We start from the raw sequence: 19,571 nt of genomic DNA on the forward strand, positions 1-19,571 counted from the left end.
GCCGAGCCCAGGGTTAGGGATGAGAAGCAGAACTCATCTCCACCAAGGAGATAAGCAGGCACTTGGCTTATCGCAGCGCTGGGGAGCCGGGGGACCGCTCTGCCCAACGCGTCCAACTTAGCATCCCAATCCCCCAGTTTTTATGCAATTTCTCTGTCGAGCCGTCGTTGCGTAAGTCGTTTTACATAAAAATGCATAACAGGTTCGCTATTAAATTTAACCTTTGTGATGATCGGTTTCGTTAGGTTTATACCCTTATCGATATTCTCACCCCCAAACAGTCACTGGCCAGTTTTACGTAACTCTGTCGATTGGAATCCTTGATATTAAAACCGAGATGGGAAGGGTGAGGGGATTTCCGAGCAGCGTAACTGGTCTCCATGACGATGTCCCTAGTTTCTTAAAACACAGAACCCCCCCCAGTAACTTCCCGGCGAGGTTTCCAGGGTGAGCTATTCCAAACTGAACGATCTTGCGCGTCAGCCTTCACCATTTTCTACTTTTTTTTTTTTTTTTTTTCACTCAAACCCAATACTCCTACGCGCTCCCATCCGGATTACTTCAGCAGCGGATTTACGGCCCCTGGGTCTCGGTCCGGGTCCGGGTCCGGGTCCGGGTCCGGGTCCCGCCGGGCGGGCACGTGCGGGCGGGGCGGCGGGCGGGCACGTGCGGCACCAGCACCTGGCGGCGGCCACCGGGCGGGCCCAGAAGGAGGAGGAGGGGGGGGGGGGGGTGGGTGGGTGAAGGAAGAAAAGGAGGAAGGAAGGAAGGAAGGAGGAAGGAAGGAGCGAGCGTTCCGCGCCGCCCCGGGGGAGGGCGTTCGGAGGCGGCTTATACAACCGGCCGCCCCTTACATAAGCCGGGAGCCGGGCCCGCGGGGGCGGTGCCAGCCGCCCCCCCCCATTCCCTCCGTTGTTCCCCCCCCCCCCCCCTCCCCGGCTCCTGCCCGGGACCCGCCCCCTCCCTCCCCTCCCCTCCCCTCCCTCCCTCCCTTCCGTCGCCGTCGCCGTCCCCTCCCAGGAAGGAGCCGGAGTCGGCAGCGCCGCGGGTCCGGCATGGAGTAGGGCGGCCCGGGGCCGGCGGCGCCGCGCGGGCATGGAGCTGGGCCCGGGGCCCTGCGCGCTGCCCCCCGCCGCCGGGACCGGGACCGGCAGCGGGTCCGGGTCCGCGGCAGCGGCGGGCCCCTGCGCCGAGATGCTGCAGGTGGCGGAGGAGGCCTTCCGCGGCGGCAACTTCGAGCTGGCGGCCGAGATCTACGGCTCGGAGCTGGCGGGGCTGCCGCAGCCGGAGCGGGGCCTGTGCCTCCGCCGCGCCGACGCGCTGGCGCGGGCCGGCCGCATGGCCGAGGCGCTGGACGCCTACGGAGCGGCGGCGCGGCTGGGGCGGCTGCGGCCCGAGGAGCTGCGGGAGCTGGCCGAGAGCTTCGCCCTCAGCATCCGCGACAAGGAGCTGCGCCTGCCGCCCTGGGCCGCCGGCGGCGGACCCGGCGGCGGCGGGGCGGAGGGCGAGGGGCTGGGCGACCCGGCCTGCTGCCGCCCGCCCGAGCTCTTCGCCTGCCCGTTGTGCCGGCGGCTGCTGTGCGAGCCGGTGACCCTGCACTGCGGGCACACCCACTGCCGCCGCTGCGCCGAGCCGGGCGACTGCGGCCGCTGCCACCGACCGCGACGCCCCAACGAGACGACCCCCGCCGCCGCCGCCGCCGCCTCTTCGCCGCCCTCGGCCGCCGCCGCCGCCCGCCCGCGGGTCAACGTGGTGCTGGGCAACCTGCTGCACAAGTGGTTCGGTGCCGAGAGCCGGGCGCGGCGGCTCCGCGCCGAGGGCGACGCGTTGCGGGAACGCCAGGAGCTGCCGGCCGCCTTGGAGAAGTACAACCAGGCTCTGGAGATGGGTGAGCGGCGGCGGGGGGAGCGGGAGGAGGAGGAAGGGGGGGGTGGGTGGGTGTGCGAGGCGGAGAGCTGCCCCCCACCCCCTTCCCCGCAGCAGCCGGGCGGGGAGGGGATTTGTGGTGAATGGGGGGGGGGAGAGGGCACCTGGGGGAAGTTTTGAGAATGAATCCTCCCAGCGGGTCTCCTCACCCCCCCCCCCCCCCCCCCCCCCCCCCCGCAAAGTGAAGGGCTCTTTTTGTTCCGCTGTTATTTTTGTCCTTGCTCAGAAGGTGCCTGGCGTTTAGCTGCCTGCAGTCGATGACTCATTATGCAGTATTTCTCGAAAACCCGCTTTTCTATTTGTGGGGGAACCATCTTTTAGTAAAGGACACGCAGTAGTGGTCGTGGTAAGCCCTGCCGCGGCTTCCTGGAAGAAATTGCTGTGGGGGTCGGATTCGTTCAGCTACCTGCAGTCCCATCTTCAGCAAAACGCTGCCTTTGAAAACGCTTAATGAGCCATCAGTAGGCACAAAGGCTCAGAAAATTTCCTTTATCTTACGCTGTGCAAAATGCTCAAGCCGCATCTGCATTTCGACTTGGGGAGACCGTCCGCCCCTGTTTTGAGCGTAACCTCTTTATAGGCATGCGGTATTTCTGGGAGCAGAGTATTCTCTGAAGACCCTGGCTTTCAATAAAAATGGCACCGTCTGCCTTCCTCCTCTGCCAAACCGACGGCAGCCTCAGTTTATCAAAACTGGGTTGTTTTCGGTCTCTGCGCCGAGTAGTAGGTGGATCCTGCTCGCTCGGTTGTAGCCTTATAGTAGTGCTGCTGTGCGTGCGTGCTCCCGGCTTGTTGGCTCTGCGAGCCGTGGGGGTGGTACGAGTATCGGAAACGCCGGGAGAGGGGCATGGGGCTGGGGAGAGCCGGGATCTCGGCAAATCCCCGGGATCTGCCACTCCTCCAGCCTGAGCGTGATGGATGTCCGGTTTAATTGAGGAGGAAGGGGGGGGCGGGGGGGAGAAAGCCTCGGTCGTGTTAACAGAGGCGAAATCCTGCGGGTAAATCTCTTCGGAAAAGACAAACGCGGAGAAAACTCTGCCTCTCCTCCGTGGAAGAGCTCCTTCCCCGAGTAAAATTGCTTTCCTTGTTGCTAGTTTTTACATCTAGGGATAAATGGCTGTGATTTTTTTCTTTTTCTGTTTTAAATTACTATTTTGCTGGCTGCTGTGGAGAGAAACACACCGTTACACCAGTCCCTGAGTTGCCACGGTTGCGTGATGGGCATCTGAGACCCAAGAGTTTGGGATAGCATAGCATGCCGTTGTCTCGCAGCTGATGCTGGCAGTGGAAACCATTACTTCTGCTATTTATTCCACATTTCCAGCTAGATGTGACAAGTTTTCAGTCCTCGCTGAGTCTCCCTGTAAAACTATTAGGCGGTTTAGCTGAAGTAATCTCTTATTAAAGTAGGGCAGGACGGAGAGCCCAAGAAGGAAGGTGAAGCAGAGGGAGGGGAGAGCCTTGATGTAGGTCACTGGTGGTTGCAGAAGGTTTTCAGTAGTGGAGCTTTTTAACGTTTTGGGTTCAGGGTCCCACTGCTGGGGGAAAATAGCATCTCGTCAATGAAATAAGCGCTTGACGTGACTTTGAGAGAACTGTTTCTCACTGTCATGTGTGCTTCTTGCCGTGTTTGCACGGGGGTGAAAGGAGAGGGAAGATTATAGCGTGCTGCTCGTGCTCTCGCACAGCCTGTCCTTTCCCCTCCTGTCCCTGGAACACGTATCTCCAGCCGTGGCTGCTGTGTGTCAGGGTCTCGAGATAACTCCCTTGCAGTGTCCTTATTTCTGTCTTCTGTGATTTCCCAAGCAGGCTGGGAATCTGTTCAGAAACTCCTCACTCCCTCAGTGACACTAAAATTGCTTAATAAGATTATTTTTTTTAAATTCTAATTAAAAATAGTAGCAGGTATCCTGCTGGCTTTTGAAATCCTAAAACTAGAGGCTGACATGTTGTAACTTCCCTGTAGTGGATCCAAATTCCTGTTGCTGAAGCGCAGCCCACCCCCTAGCCCATCACCTTTTTTCCTGGTTTGTGTGTGCGGATGTTGTTTCTCACAGGTCAAACTACTGTCCGAGCCTCATGTTCTAAAATTCTTACCACATGCTTATCAGGTACTGCCTTTGGGCTTGCTGGAGTTGCCTTCCTGCTTTCCAGCCAAGTATCACAGTAAACAGCAGGAAAAAAAACCAAAAAAAAAACCATGACTCTTTTCTAACCGTTCAGTACTTCTTAAGTGTTAGCATATGGGCAACTTGAAATGCTTATGAGCCGCTGTCAGGTATTTAATTTAGACTTTTAATGTGTGAGAAAATAACTTGCTTTTTTTTAAACCCCCAAATGCTTATGTATTACTATTGAGAGTCAAGGGCGTGGGTATCCTTTTAATTTCTTTTTAGAGACTGAAGGCACATGAACACATCGATTATACAATTGATGTATGAAGTTAGGTAAAACTCCAGGCTTCTTGGCAGGACACATGGTTCAGTGGGATTTTTTTTACTAGTGTTTCTTGTGGAGTACTTTCCTGCTCCATCTGCAACGACTGGCTTTGTATGATGTAATAGTAAAGCAAGTTTTCCAGTTACCGATCACTTCTCTCATTCTGGTTGCGACCTCCTGTCTTCTGATTTACATTTTAGTTCTTGAGGTGCTTTCAAGTCTAAACTATGAAAGGCTCCTGTCATGTAGCCAGTACGCTTATTTCCAGTGCAGTCTGGAATATCTGCTCCTAATTTCAGATCTCAGGAGAGGTCTGCATGCCTTCAAGTTGTCAACTTTTTCCAGCTGAACTAGTTAGTCTTGTAAAAGCTTACTCCTAGCAAGTATGTTCGTCTTTTGTCCTTAACTATCGGATCTGCAGTGCCACTGCCGCTCCCGTGCTGGCTCTGATAGAGTCTGCTATGGATTCAAGTGTGGCTGTCTGCAGTTTTTTGTTCATTGTAAGAAAATCAGCTTCACTCTTTGATCCTTCTAGTCCCCCTGAGATGCCCACGGCTTGGTGATCTCTGCTGTTTTAAACAAAGTCACTGGCTTTTTTTCTGCCATAGACATTGGAATAGATCCCTCGTTACTGCAAGGTATCTAATTACCACAGCTTCAAAGCAAGCACATGTCAGGCTGCTTGAAAGGAAGCATTTGTTTCCGGCTGGATCGCTCTTTGTGCTAAGCTTTATGCTGTCCAGCCATCATGATATCAAGTATTGTCCCAATCTTGCTCTCAGGACTGTTCCCCACACAGATGACATTTATAGAGCTGGGATATCAGAGGTGGGCTTCCTCTCTGCCATCCCTTCTCTTCTAACTGGTCTTCTGATTATATGAACTCTTAGGTCAATTGAACTGAAATATATTACCATATATGCATTGCAGGGTTGGTTTGGTGGTTTGGGGTTTTTTTTTTTGTTCGGATTTGGGTTTTTTTTGTGCGGTAGGTGCTTTCTGCACCCCTTTTTTCTCTCACCTGCTGCTCTCTGATGGAGATGCTCTCTGGAGGGAGTGTGCCTGGGAGAAGTACAGTTGTTTCTGTGTATCCAGGCTTACAGACCCTTTAAGCTGTGTGCGTGAAACTGAAGGAGGCTAGATTTCAGTGACAAATTAATGTGGGGTATTTTGAGGATGTGCTTTTGGGAGTGTGTTTGGGTTTTGTTTTGTTTCTTTCGAGAAAGCAATTCCCAGTTACAGGGATAGCAGGTGCCTCTCGCTTCGTGGGGGAGATAATGAATAGGGCTTTTCCCAAGTACTGTGCATAACTTTATATGGCCAAAGACTCCTGTCGTGGTGGGGGTGGGAGCATGACAGCAAAGTTCACTCTTGGGGAACAGTATTGATCAAAAATAGTCTTATGCAGGCCAAGTAGGAGCATATGGTACACTTTGTGCTAGTCTGCTGGGTTTAAAATTAGATGCTATACAGCTCTGGAGGAGACCGAGCTCTCCTCGGGGTGAGGATGTGCTTGTACGCAAACATACACGCACAGTGTAAGAGGGTTTGGGTGGCAGTGGCTCATGCCTTCAGCCGGCATTTCTTTGTGCCCTTCTTCATACGGAGACAGCCTGGTAGCATCCTGTGCCTTTCCTGTAAATAAGCCTGAAGATGCCTGCTCGGAGATAAAGAAGCCCAGCGGTGCCGTCCTCCGGCTCCTGTTGCTGCTGCTGTTTTTGTAATGGTGCCGGTTCCTGAGCTGTGTCGGCAGTTTTAGGTCTTGGATGGTCTCTCAAGCCTGCACCTAGGGCTGTGGCTCTGCTGGGAAGGGCTGCACCCGCCTGACCCTAATCCCGAACAAACTTCTTTGGGTGGGGAGGGATGGCCGTGCCACGAAGCGGGTGCTCGCGTGTCTCCTGCGTGCTGTGCAGTCCTGCCTGGCTCCCAGCGGACTGGCACATGTCGTACGGACACCGGCGTGCCAGATCACCCCATTTCAGCGTGAGGCGTGTTGGCTCTGGCGTGTAGTTACCCACCGCCGCAAAGTCTGCCAAGCCTGAGAAGTGTCCCTGTCTCTGGAGAGCAGTAAAAGCTGCAGCAAGCCCTCGGAGGGGTTGTGTTTACTTCTGGTGTGATGGGCTTTTTCTGAGCAGAAATAGGTTTCTCCTGGGAGGGGTGATAGCTGATGCATGTAGCTGTTCAAATTGCCCAGTGTTTTAATTCCCCCCCCCCCCCCCTCCCCGAAGGCGCTCAGAATAAGCATGTCGGAGATAAAGCTCAGCTGTATCAGAGAGTTTTAAAACCACAGTGGAGTTAAGGATAGATATATGTGCAAAGGGGGCCTTTTCTTCCCAAGTCCTCTATGTGGATCTCCATTTCTGGTGGATAAAGGATGGTGCAGGAAAGGCCAAGGAGAGGAGGTGAGTTTGCATCGAGCCCAACGTAGTGTCAGAGGTAGCGTGCTGCAGGGCAAGCGAGGGAGATGCTGCTGCCCGAGTGCTGGAGATGCTCCGTCTCTCGTCGGCTGGGGTGGAGAGCCACACGCTGACCCCCCCCAGCCCACGGGGTGCTGTTTGGGGCATTGCTATAAACAAAACGTAGGAGCCTTTCTGAGCTTTGGTGGAAACAGGCGGATCTGCCTCTCTTGGCCAGACCTCAGGGGAGAGAGGTTTCTCCCTTCTCATCCCAGGGGAGGTTCACCATAAATTGGCCTGATCCAAGAGAAAGCTTAATGTGGCCACTCAGCACTAATTTATTTTGTGGTCAAGCGAGTCATGGAAATTTATCTGGTGCCTTCCAAATCCTCCCTTCATAAGAATTGAATTAAGGGTGCGGGGCAGGCCAGGAGGCAGTAGAAAAGAGCTGTAAAAGGAGCATCAGGTGTGCAAGGATGAGATCGCAGGCCAAAATATGCCTGTTCTCGAGCAGACGGAGCCTCCTGGGACTGTGTCAGTGCTGGTTCCTGCTCCCCATCCTTGCTCACTGGACTGGTTTAGGTAGTGTGCTGGGGTTCACCTGCTCGGGGTCACCATACCCCCATTGCCCCCCTGTGCCAAGCATTGAGTTTGTGTGGTGAGAGGCTTGGTGCTGCTTCCGTGTTCTGAGCTTGTGGCTGCTGCTTTGCTTGGGTAGCACGTGGGATGGTTTGACCTCAATAGAGAGTATCTGCAAACCGTTGTGGCCGCCTCATCCTATCCTGTCTTCTCTGGGCTTTATAGACAGTTGTTCACGTCGGTGGAAACAAATTCAATTATGTTCTCTTGGTGTATGTAGGTGGGTATGTATCTTTGGCTTTTCCTTCCCCTCTGCCTCCCCTTTACATTGATAACTCTCAAATAGGTAGAAAAAAACCTGGCAGTGTTGCGCATAGAAAATAAGCGCGTCTTGCTGCATCTCTCAACCTTCCTTCCATGCTGGCCCTCAAGCTGTTAAAGCTACAGACCTTCAGCGCATGTTGATTCAAGAGCAACTGCCGTGGATTTTCCTGCTGGGTAAATGCCAGGTTGTGGGGTTGCACCGCTTCCCGGAGAGCGTGGCATACGTAAACTTCCAACCAAGCGTTCTTGGGAGTTGAGCTGAGTGCTTACAGCCATGAGTAAGATAGCTATGGGCAAGCATTTTGCCGTGCCCCAAGAATTATTTGCTGGGACATTTTCCTTCCAAGCCTGCTTCTGAGTTGTTTCACATAAGGGGGAAAACGATGATCAGAATTTCTTGGTGGTCTGGTGGGACATCCTCTTGGTGCTATCCTACTGCAGACCTGATGGTTGAAGGGTTTCTGTGTTAGTCGTGGGTCAAGGTCAGAAGCAGCAAAGAAGAGTCCCTGTCTGCAAAGGGAAGCTGCTGAACTCTGTTTAGAAAGCTGTGCTTAAATTTTTATAAAGGTATCTGATGCCATAGTATGCATTTTATTAATCTGCTGCTGTTTTCTAAGGACTTGAGCTCCTTAGTGATACACTTGCGCTGAAGTTGTGTTGTTCAAAGCAAACTGCTAGAGAGCATCCATACTCACCTACGTGTGAATTATGTTTATTAAGTACCCTTCAACAGTCCCTTCTTTTGTACGCCATTTCTAGAAGTTTGCTATTAGAAGATAAGGTCGGTTGTCTTTTTCTGATATGGTAAAAAAGAGGTTGACCGAATCTTTCTTCCTCACAGGGTCTTGGGAATGCTTTCTGGTTTCCAGTAGTAAAGACATGTTGTACTAGCCATTACAAAAAAAAAAAAAAAAAAAAATTAACAAAAGCATGCCATGGCAGACAGCTGTCATGACTCCTGGAACAGTAAATGGTTTGTTCTAATAATTTATCAGAAGAATATTTAATTTTGTAGCTCCTAAAGGAAAGTGTGACTTCTAAGTGAAGAATAAGAGGTACTCTTTCTGAAATTAAATGCTACAAAAAATAGTAGATGTTTGCTGCTTAGAGGATTTGTGCTAAAAAGAACTTTCTCATCCCTCTGTAAAAGCACCTCTTGCAATCTTCTAAAAGCGTGTCTCCAAAACCTGTTTGTTCTGTTTTACAGGGGCAGAAAAATGTGTAGAAGTAGGAGTCAAGGTTACGTAGAGACTGTTGCAGTAGTCTAAGTGTTGTTTTTAAACTTCAAATATTTTGCAGGCTTCTGTCCCTCAGCCCCCTCCTTTTTTTTTACCGAGGTAGTGCTTGAAAAATAGTAGTAAATACTTCATATGTGACACCACTGGAAACGTGTCAAGTCCTTTGGAGCAGGAGCTGGTGTTACTCCTGATTTGTAAAGAGCCTGTAGTTGAAAGCTCAGATCCTGTAGTTGGATCTCTGGAAGTTTTGCTCGTTTGCAGAGCGTTTGCTGAAGGCAGGGACTTTGCAGGGCTGCAAGACTAGGGCGGTGGTGGACAGGAGGCTTATCTGTCGTGGGCACGAAGGGGAGGGGGCACTGTGCTGTACAGTAGACAGTCTTTGGGTGTGTTTTTTTAAGCCGTTAACATTGCTCACGTAACTTACAGTTATGTACCACTTCAGACAGGGTGAATATTTCCCCCCCATGTATGCAACCCAGGTGTAATTTTTCCTATAAATAATTGAACTACTTCAGCAATCTGAGAGAACGAACTATACCTACGTATCAGAAAGTCTGAAGAATTTTTGAAGTCTCTTCAAACAGCATATTCTCTTTTTCTTTTGCTGTGACAAAGTAAAACAGGATGTCTTTTGCTTTTGGAAGAAGACATTTATAGAACTGACTTGCGCTTCCTAATCTTAAAATCAGTGGGATAGTGCACCACTCCTTTTCTCTTTTAGAAGTGTATTAAGTGATTCGCTCTGTTTGAGGACAGAAGCAGTGAGGTAGTAACTGAGAACCAAGAAGGTTCTTTTTGCAGCATGCAGAGGGTCAGAAATTCTGGGCTGAAATAAGCTTTAACTGGAAAAAGATAAGGTTAGGGAGACCCAAAGAGTAACTAGTAGAAATGTAGCTTGTATACTGATCGTGACAAAGAGGGTAACTAGGTTATCACCGGTAAAGTCATATTGCGATAGAATATCTGGCTGTAAATTGATCTTGTTAACTATGATCGTGGCAGACCTACTTGGCTGGTCCCGCCTGGCTGTGAAGCACAACTTGTCTTTGGAATGTCCTTGCAATCACAGGTTCATGTGCAGCTTGCACAGCTCCCTGTTTCTGTGCGGAGTCAGGACTTTTACTTGGGTGCTTTGGAGATCAGACAGAGGGTTGACCGCTTGGGGTGTTTTTTTTGGTTTTGAAGCCTTCTCCGTAGGCATCTTGCTTTGGGACAGTGTCCCCTATCTGCTGTTTGAGAGGATACTTCAGTTCTGACTGAAGCTTTGGTAGGAAACGCTTACCCAAACCCCAAACTAAATGCTGGAAGAACTAGTAAGCATTGAAAAAAAGTCACATTTGTGTACTTCATGGTTTTATTATACTAGCGCCAAGCAGCCATGGATGGACCTGAGGTACGTCACCTGAAGCAGTGCCCAAACGTCCAAAGGGTAGAGTGGGAACTGAAAATACAGGGAGGAGGTGTTGATTTCATGCTGTTTTATCTGGAAAGAGTAGCATGCATCTAGCAAAGTGCTGAAAGATTAGGGTTTGGATAGGAGGGAGCAATGATCTAATATATTACACTTAGCTTTATGCTGGGACATTCTTGAATTGAGGACTTTTGCTGTATCATGCAATTGATCACTTAATGGGTTTGTAAAGAAGGTTATCATTAGTTTTGCAGTTGTGGAAATGCAAACTAAACTGTAGGTTAATGTAATCAGTCTGGCATGCTTCTGCCTCATGAGGCTGGAGGTGCAACATGAAACCAAGGGCACAAAGTTAGCTGCACCTTCTTTGTAGCAGGTCTTCTTCCAGGTAGCATATAACTTCTCTTACGGTGTTTCTCCTGAGTAATGATGGGAGGAGTGATTAGCTGTGCTTAGTGGTGATGACAGTCCAGCTTTAAATAATGTATGGAGCTTTCTAGCTGAGGGCTTACTGAGCCTGAAATAAAACTGCTGGGAATCTAAAGCATTTTGTCCAGCACACAGAAAAATCTGTGTTCTTAAGTCTGGGCTTTTGAACAGCAAAATACAGAGGCCTGGAGAGAAGTTAGTTCAGTCTTAAAATTGTATGTTCTTAAGAATAATCCAGCTCATCTGTCGCCAGTGCCTTTTCTTTCAGTCAAAGTGATAATACGAGGGAGTTTCTTGATGTGTCCCTGTCCCCCAGACCAGAGAGCACCTAGGTAAGCATGCTGGGGGGCAAAGCAGCAAGTGGGGGGCTATCCTGTGTCTTGGGGTGGGAAGGCAAGGGGAGAGCGTTGCTGCTTCAGTTCTGCTAGTGAAGTGGTGGCTGCAGTTTGTCCACCCCAGGTTAAGTAGGTCTCCTCTGCTTTTTCATCTGAGTGCGCTGTGCACTTGGGTTGTGGGTAGAGGTAAATCCCCATCAGGCGTGGACCAGCTCTGTAGCTGCTTAGTGCAGACGAGCCGTACTGGGGCTCTCCGGTGGTGTCTGAATCGGCTTCCCCGTGGAGGCGACGGGAGAGAAAACTTTGGCTTGGGGTGGTTTGGGGTCAAATTTTTGAAATTTGTAACAGGCACTTCTTAAGGAAGAAAAATACTTCGTATCCGCATGAAGATAAAAGAAAACAAAATAAATAGAGCTGGTCAACCGGTGGAAGTAGGTGTTATGTTTGCCTGCGGAGTGCTGTTTGCAAGCGCCTGCTTTCTAATGGCAGTGGAAGGGTGCGTGGTTGCAAGAGAGGGATAATGGACTTTCCTTGCATCCTCTGTGTGCTAAAACCTCTTGCACGCTTCATCTGGGATCTTTTGTTACTTCACCTCCTGAAGGCTGCCAGTGATGTAAATGCAGGGAGGAAAGCCATGATAGTCAGAAAATAGTAATTTTTTAAAAAAATCCAGTTATTAATCCAGTTAAGGCAGACTGGTAAGTGTGAAAATGTGGGCTTGCTGATTCCAAGTATGCCATTGTGCTGGTTTGGGCTGGGATAGAGTTAATTTTCTTCGTAGTAGCTGGTATGGGGCTATGTTTTGGATTTGTGCTGGAACCAGTGTTGATAACACAGGGTTGTGTATCAGTTTTTTGTGCACGGACTTGTCATGCTTGCGTGAAGTCTGGAGGAGAAAGACTAGCTTGCTGGTCATATTATTTTTCAAGCTTATGAAAAAGCTTTCAATACCGAATTGTTCAGAACTGAATCCATAACGTAAGCAAGCAAGCCAAATTTCTTCCTCTCTCCAGGGGCAGAAGTTTCTTTAAAATGCGGGAAAAATTTCCCCCGAAATCCTGCACAGGCTGACTCTTACTAGCAAGATTGAAAGGTGTTTTTGTGGTAGCACTGTTTCAGTTCTGCTCATGCATTCAGGAAATATGCTTAGGATTAAAATAGAGTTGAATAAAATGTGCCTTTCTAGGAAGAAACGTCAGATAAGGAGGATTAGGGAGTTCTAGCAGCTTTAAACTTGTTCTTTCTGTGCTGAGTTCCCGGAAGAAATCTCAGCAGTAGTTTATTACAGTAAAACTTTAATTGTCATCTACAACCAGTTTGGCGAATTCTCTTAATTGCTTTAATTGCCTTTGTGGCACAAGGAGATTTTGGGGAGTCCTGTTCTCCTGTCAGCCTCCCGAACTCAAGCAGCATAGTTTTTTTAAAACTTGAATGCTTGGGCATATCTGGAAAAGTAATTTGGGGTGTTAGCTTCTGCATAAGTAAAAGCGCAATCTAACGAACATCTGCAGATGAGTGCAAAGGTAGTGTGAGCGGAAAGTTAACAATTTTGGAAAATCCAAGCTGACAACCACCTCCTTGGCGGTCCCAAGGAGGGTCCAGGAGGCAGAGAGCAACTAAGCCCCTTGGCTCTGGGCACTGCTTGGGCTGGGGTTTGTCTGGTGCCGTGGGTTTATGGCTGGGAGGGAGGGAGCCACGTGGGAAAGCTCCCAGGACCCGCAGCTCCAAGGAAGTCTCTGTGTCCCGGCTGCCCGGAGCCACAGATCCTGGGAGCCTCAGCAGTGGATCGCTGATGCTGACAAGGACATAAATTTTGCTGTGCAGCTGCAGGCTCCCAGAAGAGTTTGATTCAGGAAATGCCATCTGCTGGTATTGTGGAAACAGTAAAATTTTCTACGCTTTTCTTTTTTAACTTGGCCTGAAATAATAAGCCATTTCATAAAAGAAATCTTTTTTTCCCTTTAACCTCCAGAAGAAAGAATGGATGCATTATTTTAAAACAAACTATTGGCTATTGTGTGACTTTTTGGTTTTTTTCCAAATAAACTTGACAGTTGTTATAGTATACCGGCATCTAGCAGCATTCATAAACTCTGTATGTCCTCAGCCCTCTCTGTCCACCTTCTGTGACTAATTTTTTCACCACGGCACATGCAGTGGCGTGGAACAACTCGATACCGCGGTGCTTATAGAAACCCTGTAGTTATTCAGGCTGTAGCCAGATATTCACTTTTTCTTCGCCCTTCCACACGTACCCTTAAGTTGGAGTCAGCCAGCTGATGCTGCGGTTCCACTGCCAGACAGTATGAGGTTTCAGTCCATCTAGCCTTGCCCTGGGACCAGCCGTGGACCCTCCCGGGATAGTCCCAGCGGCAGCAGGAGGCTGGGGACGAGGGGACCGCAGGTCGGGTACGAGCCGGCAAGCTTTTGGGCTGCGCTGCCCTGTCTCGGAGTGGGGTGAGCTTGAACGGAGGCGGCTGGGCACGGGTCTATCTGCAGCATCTTGTCGAGCTCCTTCATCTCCCTGTAGAAAACCTGTTATACTCTAGTCTCATAAATACTGCTCTCTTCAGCAAAGCTGTTGGTTTCCCCCCAGTTAACTAAACATTCCTTGCCAGTTACTCATTAAGATGGGCCACACCTTGCGCTTTCTGACTGAGACTCAGCGAACAAGAGGTACAAGCCCTGAATACATGTAGCTTTTTCTGGTTTGCCTTGGGGTTGGTTTTTTTCAGTAGCTTATTATTTTCCCTTCATGTTGTGAGAGCCTTTGGGCTCTCCTTTGGGAGGACTCGCAGCCTTTGCCACACTGTTGTGCTCTGCGGTGGCTTTTTTTTTTGGTTAAAACTTTTGCAGTGGAGACAAGATCCTGAAAAAGAGCTGATGAAGCTGTTCTCTCTCCGAGTCCACGGAATGTATGAAGGGTGCTGAATTGTGTGCTGAAAAGCGCTAGGAAGCGTCAGCGTGGCTGCGCTGTGCAGTAGTGAACAGAAGCAGGAAGCTGGCTTGCCTGCCCCTTAATCTCCCACTGCTTTCTTTCCCCCGTGGTGCCAAAAAATCCCCCACCCAGCGCTCTGCCCGGCTGCTGGGGCACCTACCTCTGCTGTCTGCATCTACCCACCTCGGCACGCTCTGCACAAATACCCTGCAGCAGGTACGATGATGGAAATGCAGAGTATGTCTTCCTATTCGGTATAAACAGAAGACACAGGCTGTTTAAATGGTAGCTAAATTAAATAATTTCGCATTTGAGCTTCTACTAAAAGGAAAAAAAAAAAGCTTGCTTCTGAAGATAGGAGGTTAATTGTTTTCAATTTCATTTAACTTGCAGTCCTTTTAAGAATTATCGTCTAGAAATGTGGATCACTGCAGCAGTCTGCATGTGTAATAGTTAAAAAAACCAACCCAAGGCAAAACCAAAGAAACAAACAAAAAAACCCAACCCCTGCACAGAACCCCACAGTGAGAACTAGCTTTTGCAGAGCTCCTTGGTTTAGGTGTAGTCTCTAGCCGTCGCTGTCTGGGACCGTTGGGCAGCATCACCCCTGGTATGTCATTCTGCAATTAGGATATCTGGCATCAGTCCCTGCTCCAGCCAAAAAAGGCAGCAGTCCTTGCTGCTTCTTTCTTTCTCATCCCTTGTCCTGGCACTCGCGTTGGTGTGGCCGTACAGTGAACCAGTTGAGGGGAAACTGATCCTCTTAAACCTTTTTATTTATTTGTTTTTATTGGATTAGCTTTCAGTCAATTGATTCCTTGCTCTGGTTCTCTGCGCAGCCACGCGCGCCTGGTTTGCTGCACGAGCACCAGCATCAGCTCCAGGGAGGGGAGGAGGCGGCAGGGACGTGATCTTGGGCCATCCCTCCTGGTGGGTGCTTGAACTTAACGAGTGGTGGCACCTGCAGCAGTTACGTGCTTATTCTGCCTATCCATGCACACGGGCGTGCGTGCCCAGGATTTGTGTAAGGCGACGTGCTCTTACTGAGGATGTGTTTAGGATGCTCGCGCTGAAGTGAGATGCAAACAGTGAAGCCAAAGCAGGCTGGAGAGAGCAGGAGGGGTACGGAGACGAGAGCCCTGTGCGGGGACATGCCGGAGATGACACTTGCAGGAAAAATCTTGAGAACGCTAGCTTGCAGGGGAAGTTTAAAATTTGTAGAAACGAGGCAGTATTGTATCTCAGCACACCCTGGAGCCTTTTTGAAGTTTAATCCCAGTTACGACAGTTTGAACCAGCTTGTGTTTGGGTAAGGGTTACTGCGCTCAGCTGCTACCATCCAGCAGCCGGCTTCTAGCCCTCCAGAAGCTTTCCCCAGCTCATGAAGGTTGAGAGCGACCAAGAGCAAATCATGCCTAAATCTCATCTCCTAAGATGAGCTAACTGCTTTAGTGGACAAAGGCAGAGCGTTGTTTGGGGCTTAGCACGCTTGTGCAAGGCTGCTGATGCAGCCTGCCGCAGCGTCCTCCTGGCCAAACTGGGGAGGGAGAGGTGGGAAGGGTGGAGAACTGCCTGGACCATCAGGGGCATGGGATGGTGGTTAATGGCTTGAGGGCTGCTGGGTGGATGGCTACGAGTGGCATTGCTCAGGTGTTGGTAATGGGGCTGACGCAGTTCACCACCTTCTTAATGACCTCCAGGAGCAGGCGGAACGCGCTGTCAGCAAGTTTGTCCCTGACACCGAACTGGGGGAGGAAGAAGCGGTTGATGTGCTGGAGGGCAGGGCTGCCAAAGTGGTTTTTTTTTTTTGAGGTTTTGTGAGATTTTATGCTGGAGGAAGATTTCCATCTTAAAACGTGTTACAGAGACCTTAGGAAAGGACAGAATAATAACGCTTGAGATGTCCGTAATCCACGCAAACGGAACGATTCGTGAGTGCGTGGGTCCTGAGGCAATGTGTGTGATCGTGAGAGGTTTGCCTGCCCTCAGGAGGGCAGAGGTATGTGGGTGGCAAGTGGATAGGAAATGTGAAGGCTGCATGCATTTTTCTTAATGAGTGGCTTACAGTGAACGTCCTGCTTTGGTGATTTCTTTCGTGCAAAGCCACACTGAGCGGAGAAACAGTTGGGGCTTTCTTTCCTTTTTGCTTTCTTAAGTGTCCTGTAAGCAAGCTGAGGGAAAGACCAGGTGGCATCTTGCATCCGAATATGAAATCTGTCCTGCTAGATAAAATGCAGAGATTGCTTCCAGGCTGAGAGGAATATATTTTAAGAAGGAGAGAAGGAAGGAATTGCCTTTTTTTCCGTAACAGGAGAGTATAAATGTAACCGTTGTGCTGTAGTGCTTTTTAGGTTACTCTGGCTGGAAATTAGGTTACTGTATTTAACATGTCCTAGTGCTTCTTTTAATGGAGTTCCCTGCAACGATTTTTGTTTTCCAGCTCCTTGCAAGTGTTCACTAATAGCACAGCGAGCAGAACTCTGTACGTTGATGAAGAACTACCAGCAAGCTCTTCACGACGCGGACGTCCTCTGCCGAAACAAACCCCACTGGCCTGCGGTACGGTGATTGCACGTCGTAGAGACCAACATGAAAACTGCTTGTTCTCGGGGCTTCTCTCTGTGGTGGGGACAGCGTTCATATCTGTGATTCCCACCTGTGTGATGGTGATTCATAGAGGCGGTTGGGATTTTTTTTTTTTTCCATAATGAAAGGAAGTGCTACAAGGAGCATGGGTTTGTGGGCACTCTGAAGCAAGCATCAGAAATGATGTTATGAGAGAGAAATGGAAGAAGCACCTGGAGCCTATTATTACTGCTGGTTGCCTGAGGCTAGACTGGGTGTCCGACAGCTCGTCCCATCTGGGATTACACCTCCAGTCAGTCCCTGACCCATCAGTAGCAAAACTGCAGCACAGGTTTGACCAGATAAAGCCCTTGGGGGCTACCTGGAGAGAGGGTAGCACTGGGAATTGGAGAAGGATTTTAGGCAGACCTTGGCTTCCCTGTGAAGACTTGGGAGGTGTTGCATGAACCCCTCGGCAGCCTGCCTCGGCATGGGGGGCTGCAGCTAGCTCTCTGCTTCCAGCTGGGGAAGACGTGGGGCAAGTTGGGGAGGAGCTGTCTGAAGCATCTCGTTTCTGACAAGTTAGGAACTTGTCTCTGAAGGCTATCTGTCTTGTCACCTGTTAAACCCAAGAAATTTGTCATCGTGGTATAACCAGCAGTGTCACAGACACATTTCACTTTGTTTGCGTGTGTGTGAGAACTTCCATGGGAGCTGTGCTGATCCAGAACCCATGTTCGCCAGGAATTCTGGGCATCCGCTTTGTTTTGTATCTTGAGGCATTCAGTGGCAGAGATTAGCTCAAACATGCGCTGTGTAGTTAAAACAACAAAAAACCCCATAAAACTAAACTCTTTCTGGGAGTAGCTCCTGGGAGGCAAGCATTCATGTACCAGTACATTTGGGCTCACTGAGAACTCAGATGTAATGGCTCGCTGAGTTACTCGTCAAGCTCTGGGGTCCACTGTATTTATTAGAGCAATAGACAAGTTGGTTTCTTTTCAGCTGCTATGAAACCCAGGTCCTTCGTCTTTCTAAGGTGGGGAGAAGTTTCCAGTTGTATTTTTACTTGGCGGATAGAACCAGATGCCCTCCTGCCTGCTGCCCAAGGTCCTGCCTCGACTTACCCTTCAGTCCGATGCTTGTCAAGGCTGTGTGAAAATAGGAAAGGGAAGGTGGCAGCCGTGGTCTTTGAAGTGTCTAGTCCCTGGGCCTCACTTCTGGTGTTGGATCTTTAGGTGTTTTGTCCCTAGACAGCCAAGCTCAGTCCTTCCTTGCAGCTTGGATAAGGAAATTGCTCTTGTGGCCCTGAAGGACGAGGCCAAATAACCTTGTAGCCTCCCCAGTGCAGTGGAGTAATCTTGACAGTGATGTCAGGCATGTTAGGGCCTCTCTAAAAAGGTTTTACAGAGATTGCGAGCATCAAGATAAGAAGGTGAGGGTCAGGCCTCACAAGTACCTTTTCTTACTGCATTCAGGGAAAGAAAAATGTATCTCGCCTTGAGAGATTGGTGTGTACTGAGATTTCTTGTTCAGGTCACCGAGTGACATTCGTTAAGTAACCTGTCTTACACAATGCCTGTTACTTGCTTTTGGTACAAGCCTCCTACTTCTCGACGGTAGAAGGGTAAAGATCTTAACAGGGCTCAGCTTGAAGAGCTATATTGAAAGAGTGAGGGAGGTACCTGCTCAGGAAGATTATGCGATACAGGATCTTTTGGCATTAGTATGACGAACAGAAAAGTGTATCTGCTTATCTAACCAGTCTCTTAGACTAGTGAAATTGTATTTTCAGCACAACCTAGGGATATTCATGTGGATCAGAGGTGGACTTGCAGAGCACGCTTCTGTCTAATAAGCAAGAGGCAAATCTCTAAATGCACACTTAGTTTCTTTTCATCGTTAAGGAAGTATTTTCTGCAGTCCGATTTGAAGAGCAAATTGATATCTGTGGAGAAATTCAGATGTGAGGCATTCCTGTCTTGCTGCTAGTAACAAGTAAAGTAGGACTTGTCCCCAAGCTGGCTACCATATCTGTTGGCCATGGATGGGTTACTCCAGGACGTGGGAGAGGTAGGATGGGCTAAAAGGTTTCAGGGTAAGCATTGGTAAGTTGCCCTAAATTCATAATGTTGTTGGTCTTCTCTAGCAAAACAAAATAGGTGAAAAATCATCTCTGTCCTGGTAAGACACTGAGGAGAAGTGAATGTCCTGAACCTAAAATCTTTTGTTCCCTCAGCTGCCGCCTCCAGCCTGCCCCATGCCACTGCCTTTCCCATCCAGCTTCATTACTGTTAAGTTTGCCCTGGTATGTGAAACTGTTCTCTGGGGTATCGAGCCCGGTGGGATATGTAGTAGTCTTGGTCCCTGGGGAGAGAAGTACCCCTCCTTGTTCTGTACCAGGTCCCCCCTGAGGAAAAGAGCAGTGTCTTTGGCAGGGGGTGATGCAGCAGTGGGTTCCTGGGGGATCTTCAGCAAAAGTGGCTGACTTTCCTTCAGTCGCGTGTGTTAAAGAGGTTGTTGGCAAAAAAGCATCTTGCTCTTCGCCTGCAGAATGGCGTGAGCTTCCAAGGTTATTTGCTGATGTCTTGCTGTCACTTCAGAAATGATCTCTAGATTTGTATGTTTCCTTTGTGTGAACAGGGCCATTATGTGAAAGCAAAAGCTCTTTCTGGATTGGAAAGGACTGAGGAAGCATTGAAGGAGTTTCTCTATTGTGTTGCCTTAAATCCTGAATGGAGCTCAATGAAGAAAGAAGCCCAAAAGGTATAAAATGTATTTACTAGCCACTTCTGGGCCATCATGCTGCTTTTACTCCTGCAGCCTAGTAAAATTTGTGTTATTTCAGGTGATAATAAACAGCCAAAGGATAATTTGATTCAGTAGACTCTCCAATAAACCTTATTAGCATTACGCAATGGACCTCTTGGGTTTGGTTGATGCCTCAACCAGAGGGATTGTATATTTGTGGATCCGACTGCAAATCTGGAG

General features: G+C 49.4%; 1 protein-coding gene across 5 annotated transcripts in view; it reads left to right on the top strand.

The window, feature by feature from the left end:
- Positions 1-1,022: 1,022 nt before the first annotated feature.
- The window catches only part of LONRF2 (LON peptidase N-terminal domain and ring finger 2), a 34,770-nt gene continuing 16,221 nt past the window's right edge, over positions 1,023-19,571 (top strand). For 4 of the 5 annotated variants that reach the window (XR_007510187.1, XM_049834240.1, XM_049834241.1 and 1 more), the window contains exons 1-4: positions 1,023-1,888; positions 16,456-16,574; positions 18,820-18,888; positions 19,224-19,346. Coding sequence is in view for 4 of the 5 variants with exons in the window: in XM_049834240.1 (XP_049690197.1) it covers positions 1,096-1,888; positions 16,456-16,574; positions 18,820-18,888; positions 19,224-19,346 (1,104 nt within the window). In the remaining variant the exon portion in view is untranslated. The remainder of the gene's footprint in view (positions 1,889-16,455; positions 16,575-18,819; positions 18,889-19,223; positions 19,347-19,571) is intronic. The other variant, XM_049834242.1, reaches the window with a different exon arrangement.

Source organism: Accipiter gentilis, chromosome 31, assembly GCF_929443795.1.
Source record: "Accipiter gentilis chromosome 31, bAccGen1.1, whole genome shotgun sequence".
NCBI classification, from domain to species: Eukaryota; Metazoa; Chordata; class Aves; order Accipitriformes; family Accipitridae; genus Astur; species Astur gentilis.